The 13,021-nt window shown below is 51.5% G+C and overlaps 1 protein-coding gene across 5 annotated transcripts in view; it reads left to right on the top strand.

Moving 5' to 3' along the window:
- Positions 1-3,074: 3,074 nt before the first annotated feature.
- KSR1 (kinase suppressor of ras 1) overlaps positions 3,075-13,021 on the top strand; it is a 155,735-nt gene continuing 145,788 nt past the window's right edge. For all 5 annotated transcript variants that reach the window (XR_005364703.1, XM_038548211.1, XM_038548214.1 and 2 more), the window contains exon 1: positions 3,075-3,320. Coding sequence is in view for 4 of the 5 variants with exons in the window: in XM_038548211.1 (XP_038404139.1) it covers positions 3,090-3,320 (231 nt within the window). In the remaining variant the exon portion in view is untranslated. The remainder of the gene's footprint in view (positions 3,321-13,021) is intronic.

Genomic DNA, 13,021 nt, shown 5'->3' on the forward strand with positions numbered 1-13,021 from the left:
GAGGGACCGGCCTCATGGAGCCTGCAGAGCAGCCAGGGAGCTGGGGTCTGTCTCTCCAGCCCTGACACCACTGCCAGGCTGGCAGTTACTCTTCTCAGGAGATGGCTTCCTACATAAAGTGGCCCTGCGGGGGAGGGGAAATGTGTCAACCAGGCCCCAGTGGCAATTACAGCTTATGTAAATGCATAAATAGGCACTTATCAGGAAACCTCTTGTGAATTGAGTTAGAGTAAGTCAGTCGCTCAAGCCAGGCAGCTTTGGCTGCTGAGCAGAGATTCTTGACCAGCCAGGACATTAGTATGGGCGGCCCATGGAGAGCGTTCTCTGGGCCCCCTGACCTTCCTCTGCACCAATGCTTCTCAAAGCTCAGGCTCCCAGAACTACAGCAGCAGCATCACCTGAAGACTTGTTAAAAATGCAAATAGGGGCACCTGGGTGGCTCAGTGGTTGAGCACCTGTCTTTGGCTCAGATCGCAATCCTGGGGTACCGGGATGGTGTCCCCTGTGGGGAGCCTGCTTTCCCCTCTGCCTATGTCTCTGCCTCTCTGTGTGTCTCTCATGAATAAATAAACATAATCTTAAAAAAAAAAAAAAAGAAAGAAATGCAACTTATCCAGCCTGGCATCTTCTAGCCACTGAATCAGAAACCCTGAGGGTGGGGTCCATCACCAACCCCTCCAGGCAGTTCTGATTCACAGTTTGAGAACACTGGTTTCTCTTTTAGGACAGTTACTACTCTCCTGCAAGGACTGTGGGCTGGGCTAAGCTAATAATCATTGGTGGGGGCTTCATAGGTATGGTACAGGGAGTCCTGTTTTAAGTGAGGAGTGGGAAGGGTCAAGAGTTAGGAAGGAAGCCTCTTGTGTTTCAGAAAATCTTCAGAGGAGGGGTTAGTTTGCAAAAGCACATCTTAAAGTTACCATAATTTTGTATTTTAGTTTTGAAATGTCAAGTGACATTAAAGGAAGGTTTAATATAAACTGCCACCCAGTACTGACTATGTATAGAGTTCAGGTAGGAATATAATGCTTGGACCCTACCTCCTGTTCCATTCTTATGCTTCAAAAAAGAGGAGACAGAGAGACAGACACACAGAGAAAGTGCCCAGGCCTGGGCTGGTCTGAAAGACAGGAGAAACTCAGCAGAGGTTGTGCCTGAAGAATTCCTGAACTGGGTTGCACAATTTTATGGAGCTCCTGCTGTGGGCCATGTGCTGTACTTGGCTCAGTGAAGAGGATACAAAGATAAATTAGCCAGCCACTCTGCAGCCAAGGCACTTACAAGAGAAAATTCAGAGTATTTCTTCTGGTTAGCAGATGTTGGAAGAATGGAATTGTGTGCTTTTGATTAGAGTCTTGGCTTTTCAGTTTAGCCAAGTAATAGGGCACATGTGAACCGGCAGGAGGTGGTGTGGGGGATGAGTGGGGAGAGTGTTGCAGCTTGAATGCTGAGTTAAATGGCATAGACAGGCCCCCACACCCAGGCCATGGTGTGTAAAGGTGTCCACAGCAGGGGTCTGGAGCCATGCATGGTTAGGAGATCTGAGATTGGCTTGTAACAATTACCAGCATTTATACAGTGACTACTCACTGTCAGTAGTCAATTTAGGTCCATACATTAACTCATTCTTTTTTTTAAGATTTTTATTTATTCATGAGAGACACACACAGAGAGGCAGAGACACAGACAGAGGGAGAAGCAGGCTCCCTGTGGGGAGCCCAATGCAGGACTCCATCCCAGGACTCTGGGATCATGCCCAGAGGCAGGTGCTCAACCACTGATACATCCAGGTGCCCCTAACTCATTTTATTTTGTTTATTTTATTTATTCATTCATGAGAGACACACAGAGAGAAGCAGAGACATAGGCAGGGGGAGAAACAGGCTTCCTACTGGGGTCCTGACGCCTGACTCCATCCCCTCTGCCCCTCCTGGCATCAGGCCCTGAGTTTAAGGCAAACGCTCAATCACTGAGCCACCCAGGTGTCCCGCCCCCAACTCATTCTTTATAGGAACCCTATGAGATAGGTACTGTTATCACCTCATTTTTACTGATGCAGAAACTCAAGACACTCAGAGGTGAGCTAACTTTGCCCAAGTCACACAGCTAAGTAGAGTGTGAATTTGAACCCAGGCTGTCTTGCTCTAGAGCACTCCAAGCCCATGACAAATCAACGTGCCACCCCAAGTGTCTGGACCGGCCTGCTGGCTTGGGGTGGCGGAGGGATGGGATACTTCTTTGGGTGGGCGAATAGGCTCCTGAAGAAAGCCCTGACGTCTTTCTCCAGGCCTGAGCATTCCCTTTGGCGTAGACAATCGAGAGGCTCTTCGAGCCAGCGAGAGGACAAGTACTTTAGGCCCCTTCCCACTAGATGGCGGCCCCTAAACCCACATAGAAATTCTGGAACCTCCACTATCCCCATCTTCCAGGGTTCAGCGGCGGCTGCAGAATTGCAGGAAGCGCGCCCTCCCCCCATCCAGGGCCCACGGGCCCCTGCCCCGCCCCATCCGGGGGTCGTGGGCAGCCCCCGGGCGGGAGGCGGGCGTGGGGCGTGGGGCGTGGGGCGTGGGGGGAGGGCGGGGAGACGAGGCTCCCGGGCTCCGCGCGCCCGGGGGAGGAGCTGGCGCGCCGCAGCCACTCCCGGGGTGCAGAGGCGGGGCGGTCTCGCGCAGCCGGAGCCCGCCGCCGGGGGGGAAGGCCTGGACCGCGGGGCGCCGGGCTTAGGGCGCCGGGCGCGGACAGGGGCCCCGAGGGCGCGGGTCGGGCGGCAGGTGCGGGGCGCGGACTACAAGTCCCGGCATGCCCAGCTACCCTGACCCGGCCCCCGCTGCCACTTAAAAGCTTCGGGAGCCGCAGCCGTCGGGTCGCCGCGGCTTTCGCTTTGCCGCCGCGGCTGGGCGGGCGGAGCAGCGGGCTGGGCGGGCGGGGCAGCGGGCTCGGCGGCCGGTCGTCGCGGCGTGCGAGCTCCGGCGGCGCCGGGGGGCGCTCCTCGGCCGGCCTCCCCGCTCGCGGACTCCCTCCCGAGGCGCCCGCGCCCCCGGGCTCCCCGGGCTCCCCGCCTCGGTCCCCCCGCGCCCCGATGCCGAGGCATGGATAGAGCGGCGCCGCGCGCGGTGGCGATGGGGGAGAAGAAGGAGGGCCGCGGCGGGGGGGACGTGGCGGCCGCGGACGGGGGCCCCGGGGCCGCGGCCAGCCGGGCGCTGCAGCAGTGCGGGCAGCTCCAGAAGCTCATCGACATCTCCATCGGCAGCCTGCGCGGGCTGCGCACCAAGTGCGCGGTGTCCAACGACCTCACCCAGCAGGAGATCCGGACCCTGGAGGTAAGGGGGCCGCGCGCCCGGGAAGCGGCCCCCGGCACCTCCCTCCTGCCCCAGGGCACTGCCGCCCCGAGGCGTCCTGGAGCTCGGGTCGCCCCCCTGAGGCTTCCTCTCCTTCCTGCGCGCGCGGATGCGGCGGCTTGGGAGCCCCGGAGCGGCCCCTCACCTTGGGCAGGACTGGGGGGAGGGGCGGAGTGGGAGCTGGGGTGGAGGCTGGAGGAGCCGGGGGGCGGGGTGGGCCGCGCTCGGGCACCCGCTGCCTCCCCATCTCTGCCCCCACCCCGTTTCCATTTTGCGGGGCTGCAGGACTCATTCTGCCACTGAGTCACACGCTGGACTTTTCCCGCTGTGACTGACGAGCAGCCGTGGGCCGGGGTGACGAGGCGTGGGGGGTCCCCCTGAAGTGTGACCACAGGCCCGCCATTCTCCCTCTTTCTCTCCCTCTCTCTCTGTCTTCCCCTCACGCCCCAGGCTCCGGCTTGTTCCTTCCTTTCCTCTCCTACAGGATTTTTGTCTGCCGCTTTTCAAAACGTGTTTGCTGAAACTGCATTTTACTGTTCAGGCATTTGGTGCTTTGCTTTCGCACAGCATTTCACCGCTCAAAATATAATTACCCGCCGACTCCCCCACTCCTCAAACGTTGGATTTGGGTTTAGGGAGGATTGTGCTGGGGCACAACGCCTTTGGTGCGAAGATGACCCCTTAAATATAAGGGGTTCTGGAGGAGACGGTCTTCAGCTTAAAGAAGAAATAAGATATGCAGGCCCTCCTCCCTCAAATTCTAGCCGGGAAGTGCAGTATTAAAAGGATTTGGAAGAACCAGTCAAAAGGGTGGTTGGGTTCTCAGAATGGGGGAGTCTCCCCCTCCCCCATACACAATAGAGGAAAACTAGTGCATTCCCAACTAGCATTTGTCGTCCAGAGACTCGAAGGGCTGCAAAATGCCAGGCACCACTTAATTGCTGCCCCATCTTGCAGAAGTGGCTTCTTTCCACCTTGCATTAGCTCATCTGGCCTTCTGCAGATTTGGGGATGTTTTGTTTTATTAGAACCTTAATTTCTCAACCTAACTGCCCCCTCAGCCCCCAACCCCTTATTGCTGATTGCCTCTGGCGGCTGCTATACGACCAGCCAAAGATTTGAGCACACCAGAAGCCTGAATCCCTGTTTGATCCAAAATGCTTTGGGAGGGGAGGGTGATTTCTCTCCTGCAGTTCTGTTGTCTTAAATGATTTTTTAAAAAGATTTTATTTATTTATTTATTTATTTATTAATGAGAGACACACAGAGAGAGGCAGAGACACAGGCAGAGGGAGAAGCAAGCTCCATGCAGGGAGCCCAATGCAGGACTCATCCTGGACCTTCAGGATCACGACCTGAGCCAAAGGCAGATGCTCAACCGCTTGAGCCACCCAGGTGTCCCGTTCAGTTTTCTTAAAAGCTATAGAACCAGGGACATTGGAAGCATCTAATCAGTGCTGGCTATTATTCTTTTTGTTCCAGTTGCTATAGCAGAATGACCAGGACTTTGCTTAAAAAACAAACCAACCGACAACCCCCCCCCCCCCCCCAGCTGTCCCTTCTTGCGGGCATGCTGCTGTTTTCCAAGTGGTGAGAGAAACTGGTTTCTTGAACACAGCCGAATGTGTTGGCCCAGCAAAGTTCAGTTTTTAAACTGACACAATAGGGGGCCTGTGTGGCTTAGTTGTGGGAGGAGGGATCATCGTCCAGCAGCATGTGTCTTGTTGGACTGCTGTGTTATTGAGATGAAAGTTCTCTGTGTTGGCCTCTCTCCGATTGTCCCCATGTTGCTCAGAAGAGCTCCTGGTTCACAGAGTGGATGCAGGAGAACCATTTACTGTTCGTTCCCTGGAAAGGATGCTTTGCCCACAAGGTACCCTGACTTGCAAAGTCCTTAATCTTGACAAAGGCATGGCATCATGACACCTCAAAGCATCCCACTCTTCAGTTCTCTGAGCTGTGTTTTTCAGTGGCCTCCCTCCTGAGTGTTTATTGGCAGCGGGAAACCCATCCAAAGGCCCGAAGGGGAAATATCTTGCTCTGTCTCCATTGTGATGTAGATTTGGGTCCATACCACAGAAAAGGCAGGACCTAGTTTGTTTTTGGGGATGGGAATTTAGACCTCAGGAACTGGTTCCCTAGGGCTGCCTTCAGCCTGTTTAAATGAAGCTCTTAGAGCGGTGGAGGCCTCAGCCTCCGGGCCTGAACAGGGAAGTTGGAGTGGATTTCCTCAGGCTCTTGTGGCTCTCAATTCTGTGGTTTAGTGAAGGGGTTTATTCAGTTGGGTTGAATCAAACGTTTGTTACGCTTGCCCCTGTTTTAAAAGCGTTCTAAAACCCGGATTTACCAAACTGATAAAATAGGGGGGAAGTGTATTAGAGAATTCTGCTGATAGGGACAGTGTGGCGGACAGCTTTGAATTCAGGTTTGAGAGTCTGTGTGACCTTGAGCAAGGTCCATGATTTCTGAGCCTTTAGCTTTCCCATCTGTAAAGTGGGGATGAGACCACATAAACCTGCAGTGTTGTATCTGTAAGTCCATGTCTTACTACCAAGATATTTTACCTATAAATTTCCCTTAGTGAGGGTCCAGTGGCCTTCATGACACAGGCCACCCTCAGGGGAAGGTACTCCTATAGAGCTGGCTCTTGTTTCCTGAAGGTGGGTGACACAGGCCGGGAGATAATCCCACCAGCACGTAGTGAGGTGGGCAGGGCAGTGGCGATGCCCTTTCTTTTCTCTTCTGCAGGCTCTTTTCCCATCGTATTCCAGGCCAGGGCCCCCAGAGACTATGCTTGCAACATTGGATTCCTGGCTTTTGAAGAAAGGGGCTGACCAGAAGGCTTTGGCTTATACAACTGCGCTAGACTTCTCCCAGAATGTTAGGAACCCCAGCCCACTCTGGCCTTTGTTCAATAGGCATTCGCTGGGAGAAACAGCATGTGGGATGCCCTGGAAGTCTCTGACCTGGGTGCTGCTGCTGGTGGTGGCCGAGATTGCAGGGTAGGATGATGTGTGGGGGTGAGCGTGTCCAGCTGCCCTGTGAGGATTTCGTTTGGGTTCAGAAGAGTAGAAGGAGAGGGATTTAATGTGTGCCTCCTACCTGACAGCCAGGGTGCTGGACCCCTCTCAGTCTCCTGATATTTTCTGGAAATCCACCCACTTTTACCACACATTTTTTTCTCTCTAGATGGGGAGGGAAGGAGTCAAAATCTGAACTCAGAGTCTGCATTTGTAAACAAAGTTGTGAGGCTACTTTTCTACTAGTGGAAGCTGGTGCCGTGCCTCCATCAGACCCTCCTTGGGGGTCTGGGAACTCTATCGAGGCAGGATAGAATGTTCTTATTCCCAGATGTGCTCACACAGGGATACCTGGCTGACCTCGCAGCTGGGCCTGGAGCCCCATGTCAGTGCATTCCCTCGTGTGTTCTTGCTTTGTGGGCCAAATCTGTGCTAGGCTCTGGGGAGATAGCAGTGCCTCATGAAGATTCATGTTTAGTGGCATTGTAACTTTGCCCTTTTCTGCCAGCCTGCTAGTACTTTCCAGAACAGGCCAAGGCATGCCAAATCTCCCCACCTTGTGCTCTTATAGAGAGAAATCCCTCCTATGGAAGTGACTTGGAGAAAGGAGTCCTCAAAGGACCTTGCCCAGGGGTCTTGCTGGGAGGGCGACATTGGGGTAGCTCCAGTCTGCACTTTGGCCACTTCTGTGAGGAGTTTCCCTGGAGCCAGAAAGCACCTGGGGCAGGCCCTGCTGCTACTTGGAAGGTCAGTGGGGCTTGCCTTTCACCCAGCTTGATTGCGATACAGGTCACAACCCTGCTGCATGGAGTACCCAAGCTCTCCCCATGATGCCCTCCCCCACCCCAAGAGAGGAGAGGACTGGCACTGGAAAGGAGACAGGTGCTGTTTGTCCTCAGAGATCAGGCCCTTTGGGTTTGCATGAACATCTGTTCACTGGACAAATCTTCTGTTATTACTGGTTTGCCTGCTGAGCTAGCTGCAGCCACCCTGGCAAGGATTCTGAGGTAGGTAGGATGTTTTCCTGGTCTTTGGGGGACACTTTGAATCTAATGGGGAGCCAGGCAGGTGAACTGTAGTGACTCCAGTAACATGGCTTGCTGAGTGCTTAGGAATCGGGAATATGATTGAATGGTTGGCCAGTCTAGCCTTCTGTTTCTGTGGGAAATATTCCCAGAGTCTCAGTATCCCAAATTGCATCCCTGGCAGGGCTGTGACTGAAAGCTGGTTTCCTTTCCCTACCAGCCATGGCTCCAGAATGGGGCATTTCTCTTCTTGTGTTCCATTTCCAGAGTTTCAACCTCCTGCTGGGGGTTTGAACCCTGGCTGTCCCTGAGCGGATGCAGAGATGGGGCAGCGTCCCCTTTGGTGTCTGCTTTTGCCTTGGCAGCTTTTTCCCTGGTGGAACTTGTCACTAGCATGCCTGGGTGGTGACCTGGAAAGGGTCCTGGAGTTTCTTGAGGCTGAGGAGGGCTGGGTGGTGCTGGAGGAAGGCCTCACCACATCTGCAGCCCAACTTTGAGTGAGTGCCAGGAGGCTGTTGATTTGCTGCCTGGGGATGATAATGGGAATGCCTCCTTCCCCTGTGGGGTGATATGGGGGGAGGGGGGAGTTGCATTCCCTACTACAAGTATTCTGAACCTGCCTGCTGGCTGTGGTCTGGAGAGGGTCGGCAGAGGTGCCAGAGGTGCGCTGGTCCTTGGTAGCAGTGTCTGCAGTGGTGGGGGATGTAGCAAACCCTGCAACCAAATCTCTCTAAGCTGTGTTTTTAAAAAAGGGTATGTCTTTTGGGGCCCCCTGAGTGGGTCAGTCAGTTAACCCTCTGCCTTCAGCTCAGGTCATGATCTGGTGGTCCTGGGATTGAACCCTGCATGGAGTTCTCTGCTTAGCAGGGAGTCTGCTTCTCTCTTTCCCTCCGACCTTCCTGCTCCTGCTCTCACTCACTCTCTCTCTCAAGTGAATTAAAAAAACAAGTGTTCTAAAGAAAAAAGTATATGTCTTTTCAGAATAGGTGGATTAGAATCTTCTCTCACATTACGTTGAAAGAAAAAGCTGTGTACGTGCCTTTGGGGTTATGGGAATGGCCTTCCAGTACAGTGAGAGTGGACAGGGAACAGAAACATTCTTATTCAGCTGTTCTGGGTGGAGCACTTTGCTAGGCCCTTGGCATATATTGCCTTAGGAGTCTTTATTCTCGTGTGGCAAATGAAGACTTTGTGGCTCAGAGGGATTAAGAGACTGAGTGAATAGGTGACAAAACCTCATTGGCTGGTCTTCAGAACCTTCATTCTGAACTTTGCAACTACATGGTGGGGATGCTGATCAGGATCATGGCTGCTGAGGCCCAGGAAGTGGCCTGTAACAGAAAGGGCAGCCTAGGGGTGTATGTTTGGTTGCTCAGATGACTGGGCCTTCTGGTGGCGACCCTAGGCCATGCAGCCTCTGAGCTGGGCTCGGGGCTGCTTCCTTAAAGTGCAGCGCGTCACATCCTCAAAGACAGGTCTGAGATGCAACAAGCATTGTGTTGGTGTCACTCTGAGAAACAAGAAGCTGCCTAGAGATCAGCTTGCTCATAATTTTTTTAATGGATACCTGCCTTATTCTTTCTGAATAATCCCTCTGATAAATATTCTTTAGCTTTGTACTTTAGAAAAAATATTTGAGAAATACACATAATGATCCATGTTCAATGTAAAAAAGAAAATACAGATGAACAAAAGAAAAAAAAACACCTATCATGCCATTTCTCAGATCTGGTTAAATTTTTTAAAAAATTAAGTTACATTAAATTATTTATGAGAGACACACAGAGAGAGGCAGAAACATAGGTAGAGGGAGAAGCAGGCTCCCTATGGGGAGCCCAGTGCTGGCTGGACTCGATCCCAGGACCCGGGGATCGTGACCTGAGCTAAAGGCAGATAGCCACTGAGCCGCCCAGGCGCCCTTCATCTGGTTAATTCTTACTCACATTTTGCTGTATATTCTTCCAGTGTTTTTATCCTCTGCATTTGCATATGGATGTACACATACACATTTGCAGAGCATACCATGTGCCTTGCAATACAGTGTCTTCTGTCTACATTAATGCATATAGATATGCATCATCACTGTTGGTGGCTGCGTTGTGTGGTCATACCATAAATTCACCGAGCCAGTCCTCCTAGTGTTGGCCATTCAGGCTGTTTTCTTTTTTTTTTTTCCTTTTTTAATTTTTATTTATTTATGATAGTCACACAGAGAGAGAGAGAGAGGCAGAGACACAGGCAGAGGGAGAAGCAGGCTCCATGCAGGGAGCCCGACGTGGGATTCGATCCCGGGTGTCCAGGATCACACCCTGGGCCAAAGGCAGGCGCCAAACCGCTGCGCCACCCAGGGATCCCATTCAGGCTGTTTTCTTTTTTTTTTTAAATTTTTTTTTTTTTTCATTTATTTATGATAGTCACACACAGAGAGAGAGAGAGAGGCAGAGACACAGGAAGAGGGAGAAGCAGGCTCCACGCACCGGGAGCCTGATGTGGGATTCGATCCCGGGTCTCCAGGATCGCGCCCTGGGCCAAAGGCAGGCGCCAAACCGCTGCGCCACCCAGGGATCCCTAGGCTGTTTTCAAGTCTTGTTACTGTAAATCCTGCTGCAGAGAGTCTCTTCGTAGAAGTAGAATTTGCTGACTCAAAGTATAGGAACACAATGCAATTCTATTTTTTTAAAAATGTTTAAAGTTTAAATTTTTTTTATTTTTATAAAAGATTTTATTTATTTATTCATGAGAGACACACACACACAGAGAGGCAGAGACATAGGCAGAGGGAGAAGCAGGCCCCATGCAGGGAGCCCGATACAGGAATCAATAGCGGGACTCAATCCCGGGACTCCAGGATCACGCCGAAGGCAGGCGCTAAACCACTGAGCCACCCAGGGATCCCCCCACAATGCAATTCTTTTTTTTTTTTTTTTTTTTTAATTTTTATCCATCCATGATAGTTACACAGAGAGAGAGAGAGAGGCAGAGACACAGGCAGAGGGAGAAGCAGGCTCCATGCACCGGGAGCCCGAAGTGGGATTCGATCCTGGGTCTCCAGGATCGCGCCCTGGGCCAAAGGCAGGTGCCAAACCGCTGCACCACCCAGGGATCCCCACAATGCAATTCTGATCCCATTCTTTAAAATCTTTAGGGTGTAATATATGTCCCCTTTCCCAACATGAATGCCAGGATGTACAAAATGGTAGCCTTTATGTATGTACCCCTTTGCCACTGCATTTGTATCCACCCTGAGGTTGAGTACTGTAAACAGGAGACAGGAAAGATGTGGTCCCTCAGGCTCTACTGGGTTATGTGTTGGGAATTATGGATTCTCGTTTTGCAGCTGCCGAGGCTGAGGTTCTGGGGTCAAGGATTGTGGGTTCCAGTTTTGTGATTGCCTGCAGCAAACTTGGGAGGGGGACTTGGGCTGACCTACTAGAAGGGGGAACTTCCCTTGATACAAGGGCAATTAGGTCTTCTGTGTCCAGGGGCTGGGTGCCTATGGGCAGGGGACAGCCAGGCGGTGAGGTGAGGTTTTATCCCTTGGAGCTCATGGAAGGCCCCTCACTGAACTGGAGCCTTGTCTTCCTCACCAACCACAAATTTTGATCAGAGAACTATTTGAGGTATCTTGGCAAGAGGGTTTCAAAGGATCTTGGGCTTTCCATCTGTCTAGCCCTGGCGTCTTGCAGGTGAGGAAGGAGACTGAAGGCCTGAGTGGGGCGTGAGTCTGCAGGAGTCCCTATTAGAGAATTACTTATCCAAAGGTAGAGGAGGGACCAGGCACTGAGCTGGGATTCAGACCCAAGGGGCCGGCCAGTGAGATCCTTAAACCATCTAGAACTGGGCCCCTTGGTGGCTCAGTTGCTTAAGCATCTGCCTTCGGCTCAGGTCATGATCGAGTCCTGTTTCGGGCTCTCCACTCAATGGGGAATCTGCTTCTCCCTCTCCCTGCATCCTCTGCCCCCATTGTTCTCTCTCCTCTTACTCTCAAATGAATACATAGAATCTTAAAACAAACCACCTACGCTGATGGCTGTAGCCTGCTTTCTCACCCTCCTGTGCTACTGGGGTCTTCCGCCTCTAGGAGTTTCCTGCAAGAGTGAGCAAATGGGTTCGCCTTCCTGGCCCCATCTCAGTGCCTTGGGGACCCTGGGCAGTGGATAGATTCTTGGGGAACAGCTTGGGGTCTCTGTGGGTGGGACGTTTTTTGAAAACTGGTCTAGCCAGTGGGCTGGCTCAGTCAGGATGGGCTATATCTGTCTTTGAACCTATGTACTTTCCAGGGTTTCTCATCCTTCCACTGAAAGATCCCCTGAGACTTGGGTGGGTGAACTTTTACTCCTGTAGGGCCTGCTGTCTGTCTTAAATTTGTGCAGATTTTGCATTATATTCCATGATACATTATTGATTTTAATGTCATGGTAACATTATACATCATTTACTAAGACTTCTAGAAGATATAACCTTTTAATCCAGTGTCTTTCTGTCCATCTTGGCTTTCTGCCCTGTCAGAGACCCCAGGTAGAGATGCAGAGGGGTATGCTGGGGACAGATGCTGGGATCAGAAATGCTTTGTCACTTTTTCCTAGGCATAACTGTTTCTCATCTGCACTGAAAAAGCCTCAATTCAAGCTGTGGCTGCATATAAAACCTATATGTTTATATGCATCTGTACTTCTCTGCTGTTCTGGCCTTGGTGGGCAGCAGTGTGTTTTAACTGGGCAGATTGCCTTTCAAAATAATGGAGCTGAAGTATCCTGTTTGCTTGCTGTTTTTCTCCCCGCTTTCATTTTTCCACCCACAGAATAATTGCAAGAATGAATTAAGACGTGTTTAAAATAAAAAAAAAAAAAAAAAAAAAAGAGAGAGGGAAAGACAGCATTACTGCAGTCCATGGAATAGACCAGCCATGGTTAGGAAAAATAACTTTTTGTGCAGAATAAACTACAGACTCCAATCTGTAACTTGAATCATGAGAGTTTTGCTTTTCTCTTGAGATACGCTGCTTATAGAGTGCTGGGGTTTCCTTCAGCATGTTGCCTGGAGGTTTTGAGTCCCAGTTTAGTCAATTAGTTTGGGTTTGATTTGGGCATGGATAAGCAGGACTAGCTTTATTCCTGGTGCGTTCAGAGTTTTGCTGGCTGGGACTTGAGTGTTCTCTGCCATTGGACAGTATTCTGAGAGCCCCCTCCCCTGAGTCTGGGGCTCTTGAAAGGGCTTAATGCAGCTTTTCCCATACTGTATCTGTGAAAGAGGCCTCCTCGTGGTTGAGAATGCACCATATCAGCCCACTCCCTCCTGGAGATTCCTGAAGATGGTTGGTGTTTTATAGGCTCTGAGAAGTTATGCAGCAAGTGTTCCCAAACTTATTTTATTACTTAAAGATTTTATTTATTTCTTTGAGAGAGAACACATGTGTGTACATGCACACGCAGTGGGTAGGGACAAAGAGAGAGGGAGAAGCATACTCCCACTGAGCAGGGAGCCTGACATGGGACTCGATCCCAGGACCCCGGGATCATGACCTGAGCTGAAGGCAGACACTTAACTGACTGAGCCGCCCAGGTGACCCCAAAACTTATTATTTATCCAGGGATCTGTATTCCACTGAACATAATTGGGGAAATACTTCCTTAAGCCA

The sequence above is a fragment of the Canis lupus genome, chromosome 9 (assembly GCF_011100685.1).
Source record: "Canis lupus familiaris isolate Mischka breed German Shepherd chromosome 9, alternate assembly UU_Cfam_GSD_1.0, whole genome shotgun sequence".
Classification (NCBI taxonomy): domain Eukaryota; kingdom Metazoa; phylum Chordata; class Mammalia; order Carnivora; family Canidae; genus Canis; species Canis lupus.